Below are 25,408 nucleotides of genomic sequence, written 5' to 3'. Positions count from 1 at the left end.
GAGGCATGAGCCCAGGTTTTAATCACAGTGAGGGACGATGGGAGGATGGACGGGTCTAATCATCCCTCATTTTGCTTTAACATGGCAGTAACTCTGTCATGACCGAGGCACGCACACATACACACACACTTTGGGTGCTGTCTCTCTGTGGGCAGATGACTGACTAGAGCCATATAGAGCCGTATAGAGATATATAGAGCTGTACAAAGCCGTATATAGCCATATAGAACTGCATAGAGCCGTAGAGAGGCATATAGAGCCGTATAGAGGCGTATAGAGTCGTATAGAGCCGTATAGAGGCATATCGAGCCGTATAGAGGCGAATAGAGGCGTATAGAGACGTATAGAGGCATATCGAGCCGTATAGAGGTATATAGAGGCGTATAGAGCCGTATAGAGGCGAATAGAGGCGTATAGAGCCGTATAGAGGCATATCGAGCCGTATAGAGGTATATAGAGGCGTATAGAGCCGTATAAAGGCATATTGAGGCGTATAGAGCCGTATAAAGGCATATTGAGGCGTATAGAGGTATATAGAGGCGTATAGAGCCGTATAAAGGCATATCGAGCCGTATAGAGGCGAATAGAGGCGTATAGAGCCGTATAGAGGCATATCGAGCCGTATAGAGGTATATAGAGGCGTATAGAGCCGTATAGAGGCGAATAGAGGCGTATAGAGCCGTATAGAGGCATATCGAGCCGTATAGAGGTATATAGAGGCGTATAGAGCCGTACAAAGGCATATTGAGGCGTATAGAGCCGTATAAAGGCATATTGAGGCGTATAGAGGTATATAGAGGCGTATAGAGCCGTATAAAGGCATATCGAGGCGTATAGAGCCGTATAGAGGCGAATAGAGGCGTATAGAGCCGTATAGAGGCATATAGAGGCATATAGAGCCGTATAAAGGCATATCGAGCCGTATAGAGGTATATAGAGGCGTATAGAGCCGTATAAAGGCATATTGAGGCGTATAGAGCCGTATAAAGGCATATTGAGGCGTATAGAGGTATATAGAGGCTTATAGAGCCGTATAAAGGCATATCGAGGCGTATAGAGCCGTATAGAGGCGAATAGAGGCGTATAGAGCCGCATAGAGCTGTACAAAGCTGCATAGACCCGTATAGAGCCGTATAGAGGTATATAGAGGCGTATAGAGCCGTATAAAGGTATATTGAGGCGTATAGAGCCGTATAAAGGCATATTGAGGCGTATAGAGCCGTATAAAGGCATATCGAGGTGTATAGAGCCGTATAGAGGCGAATAGAGGTGTATAGAGCCACATAGAGCCGTATAGAGGTATATAGAGGCGTATAGAGCCGTATAAAGGCATATTGAGGCGTATAGAGGTATATAGAGGCGTATAGAGCCGTATAAAGGCATATCGAGGCGTATAGAGCCATATAGAGGCAAATAGAGGCGTATAGAGCCGCACAGAGCCTTTTAGAGCCGCATAAAGCCGCATAGAGCTGTACAAAGCTGCATAGACCCGTATAGACCCGTATAGAGCTGTATGTATGGCTCTGTGATTGACCTCTGAGGGTCCTTACTACTTCATGTTGTTTATAGTGTGTCAGAATAAAAGACTGGGACTATCACTGCTGTATAGAATTACAACATGACCTCTGGAACTAGGTCAAAGGCACAGTGTAGGTTAGAGTCTGTTACTACTCACCTCCCTCGTTGCCCTCCACTATGGAGTAGACAATCGTTTGATTGACAGCTGCAGCCAGTATGACACCGACCAGCTTCCCCACCTTAGCCTTCTCACTCACAGGGGGAAATCTGGAAGAAAACACACACACACAGTATATGAGACACACCGATGAGACACACACAACACAGTAGATGAGACACACACGACACACACACACAGTAGATGAGACACACACGACACACACACACAGTAGATGAGACACACACGACACACACACAGTAGATAAGGTACACAGATGAGGCACACACAACACAGTAGATGAGATACACAGATGAGACACACACGACACACACAGAGTAGATGAGAGACACATATGAGACACACCGATGAGACACACAAACAACACATAGATGAGACACACACGACACACACACACACAGTAGATAAGATACACAGATGAGACACACACGACACACACACAGTAGATAAGGTACACACAACACAGTAGATGAGAGACGCATATGAGACACACCGATGAGACACACACACGACACATAGATGAGACACACACACACACGGTAGATGAGACACACACACGACACACACACACACACACACACACACACACACACACACACACACACACACACACACACGGAGACCTACTGACTGGTGCACCAATATATATATATTTTTTTACCACATTCTCCCAAGCCACATGCTAGCTAATGACCTCTCCCAGCTCTATGTAGACTGCAGTATAATCCACATTCCTATACCACGGTGCTGTTCATACTAATACCACAGAGGGAAAGGGTGCACAATCTCTTGAGGTCCTTGAGGGCCACAAACACTGTGTTTTCATATTTTGCCATTTCATCAGCAACTCGCTTCATCTTGGGAAACCAGATGTGTGAACTTTCTGGCTAATTCAAAACCATTAGAATCAACAGAGAGAGAGAGCGAGGAGTAAACAACAGCAGGACTGTGGTCCTTGAGGAACGGAGTTTTACTATGCTTTTCTCAAACTTAAAGCTCTATCTGATATATGTGTAAGTGAGTAATGCAACCAATAATATTTGATTTGAAGTACTGTAGTTGGAACAGAAAATAAGAAAAACACCCAAATTATAGACTGAGGAGTTAGAAGAATAGACTGAGGAGTTAGAATAGACTGAGGAGTTAGAAGAATAGACTGAGGAGTTAGAATAGACTGAGGAGTTAGAAGAATAGACTGAGGAGTTAGAAGAATAGACTGAGGAGTTAGAATAGACTGAGGAGTTAGAAGAATAGACTGAGGAGTTAGAAGAATAGACTGAGGAGTTAGAAGAATAGACTGAGGAGTTAGAATAGACTGAGGAGTTAGACTAGACTGAGGAGTTAGAATAGACTGAGGAGTTAGAAGAATAGACTGAGGAGTTAGAAGAATAGACTGAGGAGTTAGAAGAATAGACTGAGGAGTTAGAATAGACTGCGGAGTTAGAATAGACTGCGGAGTTAGAAGAATAGACTGAGGAGTTAGAAGAATAGACTGAGGAGTTAGAAGAATAGACTGAGGAGTTAGAATAGACTGAGGAGTTAGACTAGACTGAGGAGTTAGAATAGACTGAGGAGTTAGAAGAATAGACTGAGGAGTTAGAAGAATAGACTGAGGAGTTAGAATAGACTCAGGAGTTAGAATAGACTGCGGAGTTAGAAGAATAGACTGAGGAGTTAGAAGAATAGACTGAGGAGTTAGAAGAATAGACTGAGGAGTTAGAAGAATAGACTGAGGAGTTAGAATAGACAGAAGAAAAGCAGACAAACTACCCACTTATTTTAACACAGAGATGTGTCCTCCTAACCCAGGATATGACTGACTGTGGAACAACCTTGTTTTAACACAGAGATGTGTCCTCCTAACCCAGGATATGACTGACTGTGGAACAACCTTATTTTAACACAGAGATGTGTCCTCCTAACCCAGGATATGACTGACTGTGGAACAACCTTGTTTTAACACAGAGATGTGTCCTCCTAACCCAGGATATGACTGACTGTGGAACAACCTTGTTTTAACACAGAGATGTGTCCTCCTAACCCAGGATATGACTGACTGTGGAACAACCTTATTTTAACACAGAGATGTGTCCTCCTAACCCAGGATATGACTGACTGTGGAACAACCTTGTTTTAACACAGAGATGTGTCCTCCTAACCCAGGATATGACTGACTGTGGAACAACCTTATTTTAACACAGAGATGTGTCCTCCTAACCCAGGATGACTGACTGTGGAACAACCTTATTTGGATACAAATCATTTCTGTGCGATATGGCGAAATTACACCGTTAACGGGAACACTGGCAGAGAGACATTAGTCGCCGTGCCAGATAGCTTGATTAACTCCTATTTGGCACAGTGAAACCTCATTTAATTAAATACACTCGATTCATTTGGTCTCTGATTACAGCTGGTTCACCTCAAAAACATGGGCAATTAACCAGGTAAGTTATCATAATTTCATAAAAGCTCAGTTGATGTGAATCATATCACAAACAGCATGTGGATGCCCCATAAGGGTGCGTGCTCAGCCCCCTCCTGTACTCCCTGTTCACCCATGACTGCGTGGCCACGCACGCCTCCAACTCAAACATCAAATTTGCAGACGACACAACAGTAATAGGCCTGATTACCAACAATGACGAGACAGCCTACAGGGAGGAGGTGAGGGCCCTGGCGGAGTGGTGCCAGGAAAATAACCTCTCCCTCAAAGTCAGCAAAACGTCAACAAAACGAAGGAGCTGATCGTGGACTTCAGAAGACAGTAGAGGGAGCACGCCTCCATCCACATTGACGGGGCCGCAGTGGAGAAGGTGAAAAGCTTCAAGTTCCTCAGTGTACACATCACTGACAATATGAAATGGTCCACCGTTTCTTCGCCAAAGTGTGGCGAAGAAGGAGCAACTATGCCTCTTCTACCTCAGGAGGCTGAAGAAATGTGTCTTAACACCTAAAACCCTCACAAACTTTTACAGATGCACCATTGAGAGCATTCTGCTGGGCTGTATCCCCATCTGGTACGTCAACTCCCCAGAGGGTGGTGCGGTCAGCCCAACGCATCACCGGGGGCAAACTGCCTGCACTCCAGGACACGTACAGCACAGGAAGGCCAAAAATATCATAAAGGACCTTAGCCAACCATGCCACGGCCTGTTCACCCCGCTTTCATCCAGAAGGCGAGGGCAGTACTGGTGAATCAAAGCTGGGACTGAGAGACAGAAAAACAGCTTCTACCTCAAGGACATCAGACTGTTAAACAGTCACCACTAGCTGGCTACCGCCCAGTACCCTGCCCTGAACTTAGTCACAGTCACTCAACCCTGCACCTTAGAGGCTGCTGCCCTATGTACATAGACATGGAGCCACTGGTCACTTTAATAATATTTACATACTGTATTCTAGTCAATGCCATCCTATTCAACTATATACTATTCTATCCTATGTATTCTACAGATATACTACATATTCTGTCCACATACTGTCCATAATGTCTATACATCCCATCACATATACATATGAATATATACAGTGTATATATTTTTATACTCCGGACTCCAACATTGGTTGTCTTAATATTTATATATTTCTTAGCAAGGAACACAAGCATTTCGCTACAACCACAATAACATCTGCTAAATATGTGTATGCGACCAATAAAATGTGATTTTATTTCATTTTATTTGAAAGCAACTGTGTGGCAAGATTACGCAGTCATAAGGTGATCAGTAAAATATGAAACAGCTGGGATGCAGGGAAGCACTCCACTGAGGGTTGGGCAGACGGTCAGAGAATGACAAATAAGGTTGTCTATGAGCCTACAGTGTGTTAGATATGCAACGGTTGGGAGATTTAGTCAAATGGGGCATAGAGTTACAGGGGGACTGGTGTGAACTAAGGACACATACATAATTTGTTTGACTTGCGTCAACGTGTAATCATTTCACAAGCAAAATCAAAAATGGCATTAGATTATGGAAATGAAAAAATTATATGCATTCCTAGTGCCTGGTGAACCCAACAACATATGGCTTTGTTAATACATAGCAGTTAAAACAAGGACAGTTTGTCACTATATTTATGTCGTTCCTTATTGGTAAATGAGATTACTATGCTGTCAATCTGAATACCGTCGTCAAGGCTGCGAATGTTGTCAACGGCAGAGTGACAATTAGGCCATCTAGTACTTCATAAACAAGTATGTTCTGTTCCTCTGGTCTGTTTGCTAGCCATGAGCTACATGCCAACAGTACCAATGCGCCAGAGGAACACCTACACCTGTGGCATGGTAATACGGCTGGGCTGAATGATATTGCTTTGACCTGCATGCTACCCAATACCTTTCTATAGTCAGGAGCTGAGATTGTAATTCTGAGGAGGATGGGTTGTTGTTCTTAACTTTGGTAGCTGACGGTAGGTTCACAGTTATACTGCCTCATCTCTAGTCCCCACCTGTCCCCTTCCTCACACCTTCCCGTGTCTGCCTCCCTCCCTCAAGGTCTCCACGACAACACGTGAGCTGCCTACCACATATTTCATGACACGGTGTGCATGTCACAAACACCAACCCTCCCCTAGACACACACGCCTATGACACATACACACTGACACATACACACTGACACACACACACACACAAAATTATATCCTCCACACACACACACACACACACACACACACACACACACACACACACACACACACACACACACACACACACACACACACACACACACACACACACACACACACACACACACACACACACACACACACGTTCCACCTAATGTGGCAATAGGCAGAGGGGTAGCCTCTCTCTGAAGCAAGGATATCCTCCCCACAGCACCAGCCTCTCTCTGAAGGACGGATATCATCCCCACAGCACCAACCTCTCTCTGAAGGAAGGATATCATCCCCACAGCACCAACCTCTCTCTGAAGGAAGGAGATCCTCCCCACAGCACCAGCCTCTCTCTGAAGGACGGAGGATATCATCCCCACAGCACCAGCCTCTCTCTGAAGGGAGGATATCATCCCCACAGCACCAGCCTCTCTCTGAAGGACGGAGGATATCATCCCCACAGGCCCAGCCTCTCTCTGAAGGGAGGATATCATCCCCACAGCACCAGCCTCTCTCTGAAGGGAGGAGATCCTCCCCACAGGCCCAGCCTCTCTCTGAAGGAAGGAGGATATCATCCCCACAGGCCCAGCCTCTCTCTGAAGGGAGGATATCATCCCCACAGCACCAGCCTCTCTCTGAAGGAAGGAGGATATCATCCCCACAGGCCCAGCCTCTCTCTGAAGGGAGGATATCATCCCCACAGGCCCAGCCTCTCTCTGAAGGAAGGAGGATATCATCCCCACAGGCCCAGCCTCTCTCTGAAGGGAGGATATCATCCCCACAGCACCAGCCTCTCTCTGAAGGAAGGAGGATATCCTCCCCACAGCACCAGCCTCTCTCTGAAGGACAGAGGATATTACAGAGAGTTGAGCTGTAATGCCTTTTCTCCTTCCGTTATGAGGAAATTGGATTCCTAGGGTGGCAGTGTGCGAAACGAGTCGCACTTAGACAACACACACACACCATGCAAGACCATGCATAACACAAACCCCAAGCGGGCTCTCAGTAGCTCATTCTACCCCAGTAATCCCCCCTGACATTTCCCAATCAGACCCTCCTCGCTGCCAAGTGAGTGGCGAGGGCTGCTGTTTGCAGGGATAACACAGAGGACGCTCATCCATTCCCCTGGCTCTGACACGGCTGTAATGGCCGCTCCACATAAGCAGACGGTTAAGTGTGAGAGATGACTGATGTCCACAGAGCAATGCCTCTCTGTATCGCTGTGGTGTACCTAGAATCTGGAGCATGGAGCGCAGGCTACAGCACCTCGTAATAACTGTAGGAAACATAGCTAAGCCTCACAGTATCATTTACAGTATATATCTTTCCTGACAAATTGTTTGTCTTTTTCCTTTTTTCCCCTCAGAGTGTTGGTAGTCAGTCTAGGAAATGTGCAAGAGTGAAGTAAAAATCTGCATCACAAAAAAAATACAAAATAAAAATCAGCTAGCTTTGGTTCATACATGATGTCACTGTTATAAAAATGCAGAATTTTTTATTTTTTTAGATGACAACTTAACTTCACGATGAAATCCAATTCACATCTTTTCATTTGATCTTCGTATTATATCACATCATTTCATCTTCTGAAGTGTAATTGGAAGATAACGCCAGGGATGGAAGCAGTCTGCAACACTGATATGAAAAATTGCCAAAACCCACAGAAAATATTAAATTCATGATAAGAGCCACATTTAAGCCAGGTCTTGACTAAAGCATGTCACTTGTTAAGGATAACCATAATAATCCACTTGTTATTAAGGATAACCATAATAATCCACTTGATATTAAGGATAACCATAATAATCCACTTGAATACAAAATGAATTGGCACAGTCTGTAATAATAACAAAGCCAACGCCAACAATGTGCTGAGATCCTGTTTTAAATCAACACTATACAGCGTTGTACTTACTATAAGTGGCAGGGAAACAAATTGACTTCGATCCGAGTTATGTGTTTGTGTAAGGTCATGAAATCTGCTTCTGTTCTGTGTTGGCGTGAGAGACAAATGCTCATGTTACCCATGCTGAGCCCTCTAGCAGACCGTGTGGAAAGCATGCGTCTGATATGGATTATACACAGCATCAATCCTCCCAGAAAACAGCTGACTCGGCCACTAGACACTCTGGCTTCACTGCACACAACGGGAAAAGCTAACTCCGAAAGTTTTGTACTCTCAACGACGCCAAGTGAAAGTTAAAAGCATCCATGTTGGCTATTTGGCTTTTTTCAGACTGGGCCTAATCGACAAAGAGCCTTAAGATGTTTTGGGGGGAGCAACTGTTTTGCTAGCTTGAGTATTAGACACTGACCTTTTCAAAGAGATTAGGATCGGTGCAGTTAGAAACCAGTTGGCATACTGAGGCTGTCCTTTCGCAAACAAGAGGTAAAGGTCAACTCTCAGACCTGTGAACTTATCGTAAGCCGTTCAAAACAAACCGCTTCCTTCCCGTCCAGATGGAATACATCGATATGAAGCATGCATAATGGATAATGGGTGTGTATGTTGCAAATTAAAAACCTGTTGTGACAATGAATCAAATCAAAGTGTATTGGTCGCGTACACAGTTCACCAGGTGTTATAGCGGTGCAGCGAAATACTTATGTTACTAGCTCCTAACAATGCAGTCAAATGTCAAACCGCTAAAATGTAAAGAAAAATACCCAAGAAAAGGAAGAATTCAACAATGGTGGGACGAATTCAATTAACAACCCAAATAGCACTGTAGATGTATCAAAATGCAATCTATACATATCTACACCGGGGGAATTTACACGATATATACTAAGAATGACAGGTATAGTATTCAGACCCCTTGACATTTTCCAATTTTTTTTACGTTACAGCCTTATTCTAAAATGTATTAAATAGTTATATTTTTCTCATCTATCTATACAGTACTTTGTTGAAGCTCCTTTGGAAGCGATTACATCCTCGAGTCTTCTTGGGTATGACGCTACCAGCTTGGCACACCTGTATTTGGGGAGTTTCTCCCGTTCTTCTCTGCAGATCCTCTCAAGCGCTGTCAGGTTGGATGGGGAGCGTTGCTGCACAGCTATTTTCAGGTCAGAGATGTTAGTTCAGGTTCAAGGTCAGGCTCTGGCTGGGCCACTCAAGGACATTCAGAGACTTGGCCCGAAGTCACTCATGCATTGTCTTGGCTGTGTGCTTAGGGTCGTTGTCCTGTTAGAAGGTGAACCTTCGCGCCAGTCTGAGGTCCTGAGAGCTCTCAAGCAGGTTTACATCAAGGATCTCTCTGTACTTTGCTCCGTTTATATTTCCCTCGATCCTGACTAGTCTTCCAGTCCCTACCGCTGAAAAACATCCCCACAACATGATGCTGCCCCCACCATGCTTCACCGTAGGGATGGTGCCAGGTTTCCTCCAGACGTGACACTTGGCATTCAGGTCAAAGAGTTCAATCTTGGTTTCATCAGACCAGAGAATATTGTTTCTCATGGTCTGAGAGTCCTTTAAGTGCCTTTTGGCAAACTTCAAGCAAGCTTTCATGTGCCTTTACTGAGGATTGTTTTCCGTCTGGCCATTCTACCATAAAGGCCTGATTGGTGGAGTGCTGCAGAGATGGTTGTCCTTCTGGAAAGTTCTACCATCTCCACAGAGGAACTCTGGAGCTCTGTCAGCGTGACCACTGGGTTCTTGGTCACCTCCCTGACCAAGGCCCTTCTCCCCCGATTTCTCAGTTTGGTTGGGCGGCCAGCATTAGGAAGAGTCTTGGTGGTTCCAAACTTCTTCCATTTAATAATGATGGAGGCCACTGTGTTCTTGGGGACCTTCAATGCTGCAGAAATATTTTGGTACCCTTCCCCAAGCCTGTGACTCGACACAATCCTATCTCGGAGCTCTACGGACAATTCCTTTGAAATCATGACTTGGTTTTTGCTCTGACATGCGCTGTCAACTGTGTGACCTTATATAGACGTGTGTGCCTTTCCAAATCATGTTCAATCAGTTAAATTTACCACGGATGGACTCCAATCAAGTTGTAGAAACAGCTCAAGGATGATCAATGGAAACAAGATGCACCTGAGTTCAAATTCGAGTCTCATAGCAAAGGGTCTGAATACTTATGTAAATAAGGTATTTCTGTTTTTTATAAAAACCTGTTTTCGCTTTGTTATTGTTGGCTATTGTGTATAGATTGATGAGCCCCCCAAAAATAATTTGATTCATTTCAGAATAAGGCTGTAACGTAACAAAATGTGGAAAAAGGAAAGTGGCCTGAATACTTTCCTGAATGCACCTTATATTAGAGTGAGCTACAAATCAAGCATGAGCACTTCAGTAGCTAACTATTTGAGCAAGCTTTCTGTTCAACACTTGGAATATACAATAATACAATGAGTATGTGAGTCAAAATGGCTAATGAGAAAATGGGAATCAAAAGAGAAGAGCATCAAGGAAACCTTTAAGTATCCTTTAAAGTTGCCCTTAAATCGACTATTTAGTCATAAAACATAAAATAACACATTTATGGTTTCTACACATTCTCCTTTGATGCTAGCTAGCTGTCTAACCCTTAATGTCAAGACTGGTAGCTAACACATTAAACTCAGAGGCCGTGTCATCCAAAATACATTTGCATGATTTACCCATAGTGCAGCCTCACATTTTCCAACAATGCTCAGGAGAGTTTTAAAATAAGACAAACCGATACGTGATAAATAATTTAAAAGCACAATCAATATTTAAACGATGGGCCCTTGTTGTAAGAGAGCAGATGAGGGTTGTTTAATTAAGACATTGTGGGATAAAAGTAATGGGATTCTATTGAGAACAACAATGATTTTCAGGCTATACGGCAAAGCTGTTTATCCATCTATCCAACTAAAGACACACACACACACACACACACGCACACAGACAGACAGACAGACAGACACCTGCACATGTGCGCTCACACTCACACACACATTAATGAGCCCAGTAATGATCCAATAATCTCACTGATATGCCATCAATGTTTGCAATGCACACAGGTGACTTCTCAATGATGTGTATCAAATCACAATGTTAATCGTGATGTCTGTTGTTGCAAGATTTTCATGTTTGTTTCAGTGTCATTGCCTCTATGATACCAGGCTGCTAACACCAGCTATAAATAAAACAATTTATTTCAGTGCGATCAACACACAACTTTGCCTATAGCACTCTGTGATGCAGTAGCGATGGTAACCTTGGTCGTAAGTAGCTGGGGATATTTTTTTTCGGGCACTTTTTACGACTGCGCATTTATATCATTGTTAATAATTTAGAGCTTCTGTGAGTCATGTGTTTGTTAGAGGATGCAAACAGTTTAATAGCTGAGTCACATCATAATAAACTTCATAAAAGTCAGAAAAACATTCAGTCAAAAGAAAAGGGACTTGAGTATGGAAGACAGACGGGTGAAAGATTATTACTAAAAAACATCGGACTATTTAGCAAACAACGAACACGTACCAGATGGCAGTCACATTCAATATGGAACAACTGGTGGCAAGTACACCTTCCATTCCGTTAAGTGTCATCTCATCTCGCTTTCAACAAACTAAATGACGTTAATTAACAAGGCCGTCGCCCATCACACCACATCTGTTTGACAGTGCACGGTGGCTAACTCAGCTGCTAGCATTAGGACATGTTAATAAGCTATGTTATGCTAATATTGTGTTTGTTTGCCTGACCTCCGTGCTGGTAGCGGTGCGTGGGGACTGCCAACAGCTGCATGCTAATACTGCAGGGAGTCCACTTCCCTAATCATGAGAGAGAGGGTGGAGGAGACATACAATAGGGAAGGAGGGTGGAAAGAGAGAGTGAGAGGGAGGGTGGAGAGAGAGGGTGGGTGGAAAGAGAAAGAGGGTGGATGGAGAGAGAGGGTGGATGGAAAGAGAGGGTGGGTGCAGGAGGAGGAGGAGGAGGAGTATAGGGTGGACTAAACAGCAGGACTCTGCCAGGTTGTTAATTGGACCGTTGCACAACCCCGTCGGTAGCATAGACACTCCTTATAATAAAATAGGCTGGTGGCTGCGAGGCCACACCTCTCTACGACTCTAAAACACTCATATTTAAGGGTGTTACACTTTTAATCCAGTTAAATGCAGCAATGCAAAACAGAGTATCAACAAACTCAAAATACTTCAGGAGTGACTTCAAAGTGGTGCAAAAACAGGTAATACACTGTAAATTTACAGAGAAACATTTACAGTTAGCTACTGTCAAGAGCAATGCATTAAGGGCACACTGCTGTAAAATTATTTGACACCTTTTTTACAGTAAGGTACTGTATTACCTGTTTTGCTGTATTTTTTACAGCAGCATAATTTGAATTATGGTGCATTGTGGGAAAATGTTGTGGGTGGCTAAATAATCTCTGGCTCATTAACATATTTTGAGGCGTGCCTCTTAAGAGGCTTTATTTGTTTCACCTGTTAGTGAAAATGCTGTACCCAACAGAATACAGTACCATATCATATTTTTGAAAACTAAAAACCTTTACCTCTAAATCTACTGTAATTTACTAGCTTCTGTGCTGCCAGTAATTTACTGTAATTCAGTACCACCACACAGAATACAGTACAATATGATATTTTTGAAAACTGAAAACCTTTACCTCTAAATCTAATGTAATTTACTGGCTACTGTGCTGACAGTAATTTACTGTAATTCAGTACCACCGCACAGAATACAGTACTATACTGTATTTTTTGGTGTGCCAAAAAGCGTTTGAACACTAGTGGGTGCATGTTTTTTTCTTCTTCTGGCTCATTAACATATTTTGAGGCGTGTGTTGTAAGAGGCTATATTTGTCGCAGCTGTTAGTGAGTGCTGTACTAATTTAACTGAAATGTGCCAGTAGTTCCATAACAATTGAATGTGTATCGGGGACAAATCAGAGTGGCAGCAAGTCTCTTAATGGTTGAGTTTTTAACAATGTCCTTTTGCCCTGTCGTCACTGCCAGTTTAGAAGCCTTTGTATAAGCCTCTAGAAGTGCAAGTGAATTACAAATATTCATTGGTATGCTGTAACATATAATTACTATTCACTGTTAGCAATTGCTGTGATTTTATTACAATGGCTTCTGTGCTGTCAGTAATTACTGTAAAAACAATAGGACATATTTTACAGTGTGTGTCCACGTGTGTGTGTGTTCCATGTGTGTGTGTGTGTTCTATGTGTATGTGTGGTGGGCTCATTAATCTGGCCTTGCCCATTATTTTTCCACAGAGAGACTAATCACACGGCTGTGATGCGCCCCAGGGGGTTAGGCCGGTAAAACCCATCCTTCCATCCATGCCTGCCTGGGACACACACAGCTAGGCAGGCAGCACTCTGTCTCCCCCCTTGCTCTCTGCTCCAACCCAATGAGCGTCATGGAGAAGATGGAGCTTCCCCACTATTTAACTGTGACTCATGTCATGACTATCGCAGCACATCTAGTACCTAGTTACACTCCCTTCCTTTTCCCCGCCCTGCTCCACTAACCGGTATGCCAGGGACAGAGCACGGCGATTGCCTTTACATAGCCTGACCACTGCTTAGCAGGCAGGCTGTGGCACAACGTCCACGTTCGTTAAGTCATCCTATTAGGATACTTTAATCGTCTACCTCTACAGGTAATCTGATGATCATGATTGACAGGTACTGGCATGCAAATCTGCAGCTGTTTTTGTTCTCATTTCTATTGTTAGACTTCTCTTATTCAACAGGCATTTATCCTCAAAGGTATACGGTGTAAAAGTAATCAAATGGCTGAAATGTTGTTTCTATGCAATAGCCTTGTGTGTGTGTACTGTGTAATAATGAATAAACAATCGAATGCAGGGTTTTCACGCTTTCAATTACTTGCAGGGCACAGGGCTGCTTACTTCACAGACACGGTGTAAAAGCCCATCTTGCCTTGGATGCTGCGTTTTCCTCATTATTTTTCATGCACTAGTCTTACTCAGGAGGGGCAGATCAAAAAAAGCTAATTCACACATCCACGGAGGTAAGCAGAAAACGAGACAGTGGTTGCTGTGATCGTCAAAATGACAAACTCAGATGTGGTTACGCTGGTGGTTGATTTAGTGAAAATCACTGCGGCTTCATTAAGTGTTTTTATGAGATAAGCGGCGTGGAAGGAAAGCGCACAGGCGGCAGGTTTTGGTGGGCATCTTCCCAGTTAGTTCCACTCGGAGGGGGAGTCCACTGGTCCAGACAGCCCTCCTGCCAGCCAGCCAACCTCACGTCACTTTAAGCACACTAAATAAATATCCTCTATAATATCAAGCTCTTCGTCAGCCCTATGCACATTCATGGTCATTGATGTTCACAATCAACCCACCTCATACACTTATTAAAATCTCCACAGATTCCACATGTTCTTGTCTTAGAAGTTCAAAGACGGAGCTTCAGATACAAGACAAACGTTTCTATCATACAATCAGGTGATCCAATAACCTTTCACCCCAGCTCAAGGATTCCACACACTTACATTGTAACGCCATTATACATTAGGCTACATTATATGCCACGTTCTAAACTGAACAGTTGATAAAATGCTGAATATTACATAAAAATGTCTGCAACACATAGATTGGTTGAAATGGACAGTGTAACAGAACAGTGAATTATTGATGTACACTGATTGATTGGCATAGCACAGGGACCTGGGTCCACTGATACTGAGTTAAATGGGTCATTGGTTCCTGAGAGGGCCACAGACGGAGTAGGGAGGGACGTAGGGGGGGGGGGGAGGCATTATTCTGTGGACTGTAAGTTGACTAGTATGTGGCGTTTTATTAAGATCCCCATTAGCTGTTGTGAAAGCAGCAGCTACTCTTCCTGGGTTCCACACAAAACATGAAACATGACATAATACAGAACATGACTAGACAAGAACAGAACTACATAAATTTTTTAAAAACAGTCCACATAGTCTACATAAACTCAGCAAAAAAAGAAACGTCCCCTTTTCAGGACCCTGTCTTTCAAATATAATTCGTAAAAATCCAAATAACTTCACAGATCGTCATTATTAAGGGTTTAAACACTGTTTCCCATGCTTTTTCAATGATCCATAAACAATTCATGAACATGCACCTGTGGAACAGTTTATAAGAAACTAACAGCTTACAGACGGTAGGCAATTAAGGTCACAGTTATGAAAACTTAGGACACTAAAGAGGCCTTTCTATTGACTCTGAAAAACACCAAAAGAAAGATGCCCAGGGTCCCTGCTCATCTGTGTGAACGTGCCTTAGGCATGCTGCAAGGAGGCACGAGGACTGCACATGTGGCCAGGGCAATAAATTGCAATGTCCGTACTGTGAGACGCCTAAGACAGCGCTACAGGGAGACAGGACGGACAGCTGATCGTCCTCGCAGTGGCAGACCACGTGTAACAACACCTGCACAGGATTGGTACATCCGAACATCACACCTGCGGGACAGGTACAGGATGGCAACAACAACTGCCCGAGTTACACCAGGAACGCACAATCCCTCCATCAGTGCTCCGACTGTCCGTAATAGGCTGAGAGAGGCTGGACTGAGGGCTTGTAGGCCTGTTGTAAGGCAGGTCCTCACCAGACATCACCGGCAACAACGTCGCCAATAGGCACAAACCCACCGTTGCTGGACCAGACAGGACTGGCAAAAAGTGCTCTTCACTGACGAGTCGCGGTTTTGTTTCACCAGGGGTGATGGTCGGATTCGCGTTTATCGTCGAAGGAATGAGCGTTACACCGAGGCCCAAACTCTGGAGCGGGATCGATTTGGAGGTGGAGGGTCCGTCATGGTCTGGGGCGGTGTGTCACAGCATCATCGGACTGAGCTTGTTGTCATTGCAGGCAATCTCAACGCTGTGCGTTATAGGGAAGACATCCTCCTCCCTCATGTGGTACCCTTCCTGCAGGCTTATCCTGACATGACCCTCCAGCATGACAATGCCACCAGCCATACTGCTCGTTCTGTGCGTGATTTCCTGCAAGACAGAAATGTCAGTGTTCTGCCATGGCCAGCGAAGAGCCCGGATCTCAATCCCATTGAGCACGTCTGGGACCTGTTGGATCGGAGGGTGAGGGCTAGGGCCATTCCCCCCAGAAATGTCCGGGAACTTGCAGGTGCCTTGGTGGAAGAGTGGGGTAACATCTCACAGCAAGAACTGGCAAATCTGGCGCAGTCCATGAGGAGGAGATGCACTGCAGTACTTAATGCTTTTTTTGTTGAGTTTATCAATACATACACACAATACATACACACAAACTATCTAGGTGAAATAGGGGAGAGGCGTTGTGCCGTGAGGTGTTGCTTTCTCTGTTTTTTGAAACCAGCTTTGCTGTTCATTTGAGTAATATGAGATGGAAGGGAGTTCCATGCAATAATGGATTTATATAGGGGAGTAGAAGGAGGGAGGGATGTAGGGATGGATGGAGAGAAAGAGACTAGGGGAGCAGATTGTGGAGACCTGGCTGTGGAGGGGGACCAAACACCTGGCTAATGTCTCCACAGGCTCTAATTAACATCTGACCCAGGCAGTGCTGCCTGCTAGGTGGCCTGTTACCAAGAGCCACCGTTATTCCCCCGCCTGCCAAAGAACCTATATCACCGGCGACCTTCTACCGCTGTGTAGGACATGGCATCCATTTAATCCCCCATCCAAGGCTTTTCATTGGCCATGTTTCTGGCTCTGTAGCATTGATCAATCAACAGATAAGGTTGGCTTGTTAAAGAGCTGGTTTACACACACATCCCCCCTACCAGATTACAACACAGCTCTACTCCCCTGGCAACAGGGAACTGGACCAAGTTAAGAAACCTACATGGTTTGGGAGTGTGCACACAACATACTGTATATATAAAGCATGTCGAGATGTTATGAACTTTACATGGACTTCATGGGTCTCAAATACACTTGATATTCGGTAGATATCGCACACGCACAAAAATGAGGGTTCCTCGAGGTTCTTTGGGAAGGGTGATGGTTCTCTTTTAGTGATAATTAAAATGTAGGGGAGGTGGCTCATTAGGATATTTTGGGGTGTGGTTTGCTCACAGCTTTTTTTGTGCAACTGTGGGTGAGAGTTGCATTCCAGTTTATCTAGTGTGTTGTGTTATGTCATTACATATTATATATGAATATGACCAATGATGGTGTCTCGTGGCAGACTCATGCATGGCCTTTTATCAATTGAGACCAGTTACCTAAATCAGTAGTTCTCTACTCAGGGACCCCAACCATTCCAGAGCTAACACAACTGATTCAACTTGCTAATAAAACCTATGGAATTGTAATAATATAATAACGCTATTAAACTAAAATAAAAACCTGTATGGGTCCACAAAGAACCTTTGAGATTGAGAAAGGTTCTTTACAGAACCATTCTCTATAAAGGTTCTATATAGCCCCTGAAAGGGTTGTGACCGTAGCGGAATTCTTTTTTGTTGCCACATGTAACCTTTTTTTAATGGTTCTTTATAGAACAGCGGTCACCAGCCTTTTCTGAGTCAAGATCCCTTTCACATTCAAAAAGCAATCTGAGATCTACCGCTCAGATGTATTTTTTAACATGACTTAACATGAACCTAATAAAAACAGTTCTGTATGGATGAGGTTTGTGCAGTAGGCCTAATACATTAACACAGCATATTGGCTATATGCCTGGCCTGCCAATATTGTTCTTCTCAGAACATATTATATTTAGAATCTTGAGCTTAAATAACAAAATAGATCAGTTGGTGTAGCACTTGCAAGGCACAGCTGAGCATAAATTGAAAGGATTTGCAAATAATTAGCTTTTTTATTTTTGGTCATTGTGCTTTGAAGACAACTGGGAAATCATGACGTCTGTGATCTTCAGGTCGGAGAGTCGGAGCTCTAGAAAGATGCCAGAGTTTCCGAGTCGGATGACCGATTTGGAATTCCGAGTTTGATGACTGTTCAAAGCAATTTTTCCCAGTCGGATCTCGTTTATTTCGAGTTCCCAGTTGTCTTGAACGCACTGAAGTCGGAAGTCTGAGATTTCCGAGTTCCCAGATGTTTTGAGCACGGCCTTAGTCTCAGCGGAGGGAGGGAGCAGCAGAGGGTCCGCCTCACGGTCCCTGCTCTCTCCTTCCTTTCCTCCCATGAGACTGAGGGGACACTGTCTCTACCTGATGGCGAACCTCGAGTCGCACCGCAACGGCCTCTTCCACAAATTCATGTTGTTCCTATGATCAGAGAATGTGAAATATTCCTCCATATTAAAATAGACAGGACACTAATAATAATACAAATGCAGGGCTATCGATACACTTGTCTACTCATTCATTGCAGCTGCAGCACGAGTGGCAGTAGGGAGAAGCTAGTTTTATGTTTTGTAATAGTGTTGAATAAAAACAGTGTTGAAAGTGCTGAATAAAACTTAAACTCACTCATAAAAACAGCAGCTCTTTGCTGTATTCTTTGACAGTCTCTTTGTGGTCATGGTTTTAAAAGTTATTAAATCTTACGTAGACTAGTATTAAACTTTGCTGTAGCCGGGGTCGTGGATGCTCTGGAGGCATGGTAATTTAAGCTATCCGATTGGCCAGCGCAGTAGCCACACTCGATTTAGCCACAGATCTCTGGCGGAGTTTGTCTTTTCAGACAAATTAAATGGTTAAAAATGGGAACACTTGCCTTCCGAGTGGCGCAGTGGTCTAAGGCACTGCATCGCAGTGCTAGCTGTGCCACTAGAGATTCTGGGTTCGAGTCCAGGCTCTGTCGCTGCCGGCCGCGACCGGGAGGCCAATGGGGCGGCGCACAATTGGCCCAGCGCCGTCCGGGGTAGGGAGGGTTTGGCCAGCAGGGATATCCTTGTCTCATTGCGCACTAGCGACTCCTGTGGCGGGCCAGGCGCAGTGCACGCTGACACGGTCACCAGGTGTACGGTGTTTCCTCCGACACATTGGCTGGCTTCCGGGTTGGATGGGCATTGTGTCAAGAAGCAGTGCGGCTTGGTTGGGTTGTGTTTCGGAGGACGCATGGCTCTCGACCTTCACCTCTCCCGAGTCCGTACGGAAGTTGCAGCGATGAGACAAGACTGAAACTACTACCAATTGGATACCACGAAATTGGGGAGGAAAAAAGGGATGAATATATATATAAAAAAAAATGGGAACACTTTGCCGGGTACGCAGGGCTTCTGAATCAACTGCACCTACCACCAACAGTGCAACACACACACAAAAACACAAGCCTTTATCATTGGCTTTCCTACAGAAATCGACTGGTTGGTGACCACTGTTATAGAACCATTTAGAACCTTATGAGCATGGTTATTCATAAAACCTCAAAGTGGGCTAGGTTCCATATAGCACCAAAAAGGGGCCCACTGTGGTTACAAGCCAAAATAACCCTTATTTGGCACTATATAGAACCACTTGTTTTTGGCATGCACTCACTATCTTTTTTCTTTTCTTTATGGAAATCAATAATAGCAATTTAGTAAGCCAGAGCTCCAGCATGCTGATCCATCTCGAGTCAATGCCAGGGGAGATGAATTAATTAGCCCCTTATGTCATATATGTACAATACTTAATTCAATAAAAGTGCTATAATTCATGCAGAGCAAGTGCACTTTACCCTTTGAGAAAAGAAACGTGTGTTGTGATACAGTACATTTGCAGCGCTACACACCCTAGCTGTGAGCTATTATGAATATTCATTAAACACTAGCAATGAAAGCTTAACTGACAGTTTCCATATCGCCTCTAACCCCTTCAGAAAATACATCAACAGTTTAGCGTTCTCTTAAATACCTTAACATCTCCACAAAGAGACATTAACGAAGAGTATTTAAAACAATGTTTTTCAGTATTTTTTTCAAATTGACTGTACATTGTAACTAAGAAATATGGAGATCTATACAGTCTCTAAGCGGAGAAGAGGAAAGCCTGTGCTCTGACCATATGACCTCATAAAAGAGGAAATCCTGTGCTCTGACCATATGACCTCATAAAAGAGGAAAGCCTGTGCTCTGACCATATGACCTCATAAAAGAGGAAAGCCTGTGCTCTGACCATATGACCTCATAAAAGAGGAAAGCCTGTGCTCTGACCATATGACCTCATAAAAGAGGAAAGCCTGTGCTCTGACCATATGACCTCATAAAAGAGGAAAGCCTGTGCTCTGACCATATGACCTCATAAAAGAGGAAAGCTTGTGCTCTGACCATATGACCTCATAAAAGAGGAAAGCCTGTGCTCTGACCATATGACCTCATAAAAGAGGAAATCCTGTGCTCTGACCATATGACCTCATAAAAGAGGAAAGCCTGTGCTCTGACCATATGACCTCATAAAAGAGGAAAACCTGTGCTCTGACTATATGACCTCATAAGAGGAAAGCCTGTGCTCTGACCTATGACCTCATAAAAGCACAGAGCACTGTCATAGGCTACATCATTTGACATGTCTACTAGTTTCCGCGGCTCCACTTTGATCAAATAATAGTCTACATGACAGTCCTGTCCATGTAGAGTACCTGTATTCCTCCTGGGTGAAAACTGGTATGATGGAGGGTTGCAGGACAGTGATAACCACCAGGGTCTTGTTGACTTTCATTGGCTCCCCGTCGTCATAGGCAACAATAACCAGCTGAAGATGGAAATAAAATACATTTGTTGAATCGATGAAGTGGAACATGGGGTGTCACTCAAAAGCCCCCTCAAATCAGTAATTGTAAATGGGTATGTACTCACACTAAACACTAGATTGGGCTCTTCATTGAGGTTGACTCGTGTGATTACGCTGCCAGTGACTTCATCCACGTCAAAGATGCTGCCACTGTAAGGGTCCTCATTCAGGTCCAGTCTGTAACGCACGCGGCTGGCAGGGGTGCCCTGTGAAAACACACACCTCCTGTTCATTTATCTGCAATGACAGGACGATCACAACCAAATGCATAAGGACTATCTACCCAAAGCTCTAAGGCAGGGAGGCGACGACTGGCAACGACTCGGTTGGGTGTCTAGATCATTTCGGGCGGTGAAGTGAGTGGGAACAAGAGCCTCCAGGGGGAGCAACCCCCCCCCCCCCCGGTGGCAGTGACATCTCAGTCCAATCCATTCTCCAACAGCATGAATGCCACAGGAAATGGAACCTGATGAACGGGGGCTTAGTGTGAAATCTGCTCAATAAATCACTCAAAAGTAGTGCACTATATAGGTAAAAGGGTGCTAATTGGAGCTCTCTCTCTCTTTGTCTCTCTGTCTCTCTGTCTCTCTGTGTCTCTGTGTCTCTGTGTCTCTGTGTCTCTGTGTCTCTGTGTCTCTGTGTCTCTGTGTGTTGCTTTTCCATGATCAAATAGCTTCTTGAGATGCTAAGACACCGCTTGTGCCCAGTAGCTTAGCTGGCAGCAAAGACCAAGGAGATTAGTCTTCCCCAGTCAATAGCCAGTCATAAGCAGGCTTGCAGTGTCTTCCTTTGTTTGAATAGAGAGAAAGCTACACTTTCAACAATAGATTTTTCTTTAGCTTCCTCAACTTTCACAGTGTGTGATCATAACATTTAGTGACAAAGCAACTACTCTGCTTATCAGATTGATTAAAGGGGGAGGGGTTCTCTCTGGTGTGGGGTATTCAATAATACCAGTATAATGAATGCTGATTGTGTAGCTTGTTCATAGGATCGTGTTAATTGCATATCACATATAAAACATTATTAGACAAGATGAGAAATGAGAGGAGTAATTGAACTCCTGATATCAGAAGCCCAACAGAGTGTGATTACCTTCCTCTCATTAACAACTGATCTTCTCTATTGTGACACCAAACCTTCCCTCCCTGCATGAATACTGAACAGTTGGGAGAAGACATAGAACAGCTTGCACAGCGCACTGAATTCCCTTGTGAGATGTTCGATAAAACAACAGAACAGAACCAAAGAGACGTGACTTGAGTCTCATCCAGCTTTGACTTGAGTTTCAAAAAGTAATATCTCTTTGAGGACCAACTTGGACATAGGATAGATTATACTAGAAAAGCTAATTTTAAAGGCAGACCATTGTCCCTGAGATGCTGAGGACAGTGAGGGAACAGTGCATTGTGGACCAGCATTCTCAGACTCCCACCCTCCACATCTTATCTGTCAACAAACTTGGATGGAGAGAGAGAAAGAAAGAGAGCGAGAGAGACAGAGAGAGGTAGAGAAAGAGCGAGAGAGGATGGAGAGAGGGGGGAGGAAGGGAAGTAGCCGAAATAGAGAGTGAAAACAAGAGGGAGGGAGGTTCTCTGCTCCGTCTCCTCGCCTGAATTCATGACCAGGAGTGACCTGTGTGTGAGACTGGGGGGCTAGCCTGCTTTGAGGCTCTAGTCAGGCTAGGTGCCAGGAAGGCTCTGTGGCGTCTCCATCTCCCTCCCCGTCTCTTTCAGTGATTCATCTCGCAGCTCAGCTTGAGAACCTGCCTTTCCTGTCATCTCAGAACTGCTTTACATACTACTGAGAGAGAGAAGTGATGCGGAGTGGGGCGCTGGCAGCACCAGTCCCAGCCCAGCCAGGGCCTCCCACCCATGCAGAGAGATATCACAGGGGCTCAGCCTGCCAAGCCTGCCAGGCAGAGGTGGTCTCCAGCGGGGCAAGCCTGGACCTCCGATGGGGCTCTCTACTCTTCCTTTCCTCTGCTCAACTTTTGTTTTTCTGTCCTGTTTTCTTCCCTCCTCTACTACCGACTGCTGTGACCAATAACACAATTCTTTAGAATAACTTGACCTATAACAGGACAGGTAAGTTAAAGAGGAAACTATACAGTAAGCTCTGTCCTACTGTACCACTATGCACTAGCTACATATGGAATATTATCTATGTGTTTGAGAAATGCCTTGGACTATTTCCACCGCATATCAACTGACTGTTATCATTCATGAATAACATTTGCTCTGTGCGTTATTTGTTCTGAGAGATCGTAAGTCATCTACCAATGTGACGGGTGAATTTGTGAAATCAAGCGTTTAACACCATTGTATATTCAGGAGCTTGTTGCCGAGGCACGGATAATTCTCCACGCCTTGAGACGTCGGCTTGGTAACACTGGTATTATTTTTTCAGGCCACGGGCCAATGAAATCCCACGACACAGTAAGCATGTGGGATATTCTCCTATACGACATGCAGAAGGCAGATTGCTTTCTGCCTGCAGGTCCACCCATGGCTATAAGATGTAAGAACATGTAGTGATATCAACCTCTGTCATGAATAACCATCTATAACTCATGTAAGAATGAACAAATCCACCAACACAAAACATTATAAATAAATGAAAGCCCAAAATGATGAGACTTTGCCTCCCACAGAAATAATAGCATAACATAACCAAAACACACTGCAAAAACTCCAACTCCAACCGACGCACACGATCTGGACAGAAGTATTTGGACACCTGCTCATCGAACATCTCTTTCCAAAATCATGGGCATTAACATGGAGTTGGTCCCCCCCTTCGCTGCTATAACAGCCTCCACTCTTCTGGGAAGGGTTTCGACTAGATGTTGGAACATTTCTGAGAGGGGGACTTGCTTCCATTCAGCCACAAGAACATTAGTGAGGTCGGGCACTGATGATGTTGGGCAATTAGGCCTGGATCGCAGTAGGCGTTCCGATTCATCCCAAAGGTGTTCGATGGGGTTGAGGTCACGGCTTTGTGCAGGCCAGTCAAGTTCTTCCACATCGATCTCGACAAACCATTTCTGTATGGACCTCGCTTTGTGCACGGGGGCATTGTCATACTGAAACAGGAAAAGGCCTTCCCCAAACTGTTGCCACAAAGTTGGAAGTGCAGAATTGTCTAGAATGTCATTGTATGCTGTAGCGTTAAGATTTCCCTTCACAGGAACTAAGGGGCCTAGCCTGTTCCTCTTTCACCAAACTTTACAGTTGGTACTATGCATTCAGGCAGGTAGCGTTCTTCTGGCATCTGCCAACCCAGATTTGTCTGTTGGACTGCCAGGTGTTGAAGCGTGATTCAGCAGTCCAGCTTTACACCACTCCAGCTGACGCTTGGGATTGCGCATGGTTATCTTAGGCTTGTGTGCGGCTGCTCAGCCATGGAAACCCATTTCATGAAGCTCCAGACAAACAGTTATTGTGCCGACGTTGCTTCCAGAAGCAGTTTGGAACGCGGTAGTGAGTGTTGCAAACCAGGACAGACAGTTTTTACGCGCTATGCGATTCAGCACTCGACGGTCCCATTCTGTGAGCTTGTGTGGCCTACCACTTCGCGGCTGAGCCGTTGTTGCTCCTAGACATTTCCACTTCACAATAGCAGAACTTACAGTTGACCGGGGCAGATCTAGCAGGGCAGAAATTTGACGATTGACTTTTTCGAAAGGTAGCATCCTATGACAGTGCCACGTTGAAAGCCACTGAGCTCTTCAGTACGGGCCATTCTACTGCCAATGTTTGTCTATAGAGATTCCATGGCTGTGTGCTAGATTTTATAAACCTGTCAGCAACAGGTGTGGCTGAAATAGCTAAATCCACTCATTTCAAGGGGTGTCCACATACTTTTGGGCATGTAGTGTATCTAAATCAATAAGCATTCCAACAATGGGACACCATCCTCTGTGCACCATGCTTATTAAATAGAAACACGTCATGCAAACACAACTACAATGAACAAGCACAGTAACCTTTTCTCCTCTAAATCGCTGGCTTGGACAGAGCTGAGTCAATCACTGTCTCACCGGCATCGCCATGGGAGCAGAAACCTGGCAGCCATGTTGTAAAGTTACAGTCAAGCACAGAGCACAGAGCCGTCACATTGTTGTCTACTCACAGGAGGGTCTAGGTCCTCTGCCTGTACCGTGGCGACCACGGTCCCCTTGACTGCGTTGGGAGCTACCATGCCCCTGTACACCACCTGGCTGAACACTGGAGAGTAGTCATTCATATCCTGGAGAAGAAAGAGAGAAACACAACCATGTAATTAGTGAGATAAGTGTCTGAATCAACAGCTCTTTTGACTGTAAAAACCTACTACTGCAACGACTACTACAAACTACTGCTATTTCTGCTACTACTACTGCTAATACTACTACTACCACAAACTACTGCTATTTCTGCTACTGCTGCTACTACTACTACTGCTAATA

At 44.5% G+C, this 25,408-nt stretch overlaps 1 protein-coding gene across 1 annotated transcript in view; it reads right to left on the bottom strand.

Annotated features, from left to right (window-relative positions):
• LOC139570092 (protocadherin-15-like) overlaps window positions 1–25,408 on the bottom strand; it is a 314,364-nt gene that overhangs the window by 44,332 nt on the left and 244,624 nt on the right. Inside the window, exons 22-25 of the mRNA XM_071391605.1 lie at window positions 25,093–25,209; window positions 21,024–21,164; window positions 20,807–20,919; window positions 1,676–1,785 (exon numbers count right to left, since the gene is read on the bottom strand). Of these exons, the coding sequence (XP_071247706.1) occupies window positions 1,676–1,785; window positions 20,807–20,919; window positions 21,024–21,164; window positions 25,093–25,209 (481 nt within the window). The remainder of the gene's footprint in view (window positions 1–1,675; window positions 1,786–20,806; window positions 20,920–21,023; window positions 21,165–25,092; window positions 25,210–25,408) is intronic.

The sequence above is a fragment of the Salvelinus alpinus genome, chromosome 3 (assembly GCF_045679555.1).
Source record: "Salvelinus alpinus chromosome 3, SLU_Salpinus.1, whole genome shotgun sequence".
NCBI classification, from domain to species: Eukaryota; Metazoa; Chordata; class Actinopteri; order Salmoniformes; family Salmonidae; genus Salvelinus; species Salvelinus alpinus.
The sequence above is the reverse complement of the archived record's forward strand: the minus strand, read 5'-3'. Positions and strand labels throughout refer to the sequence as shown.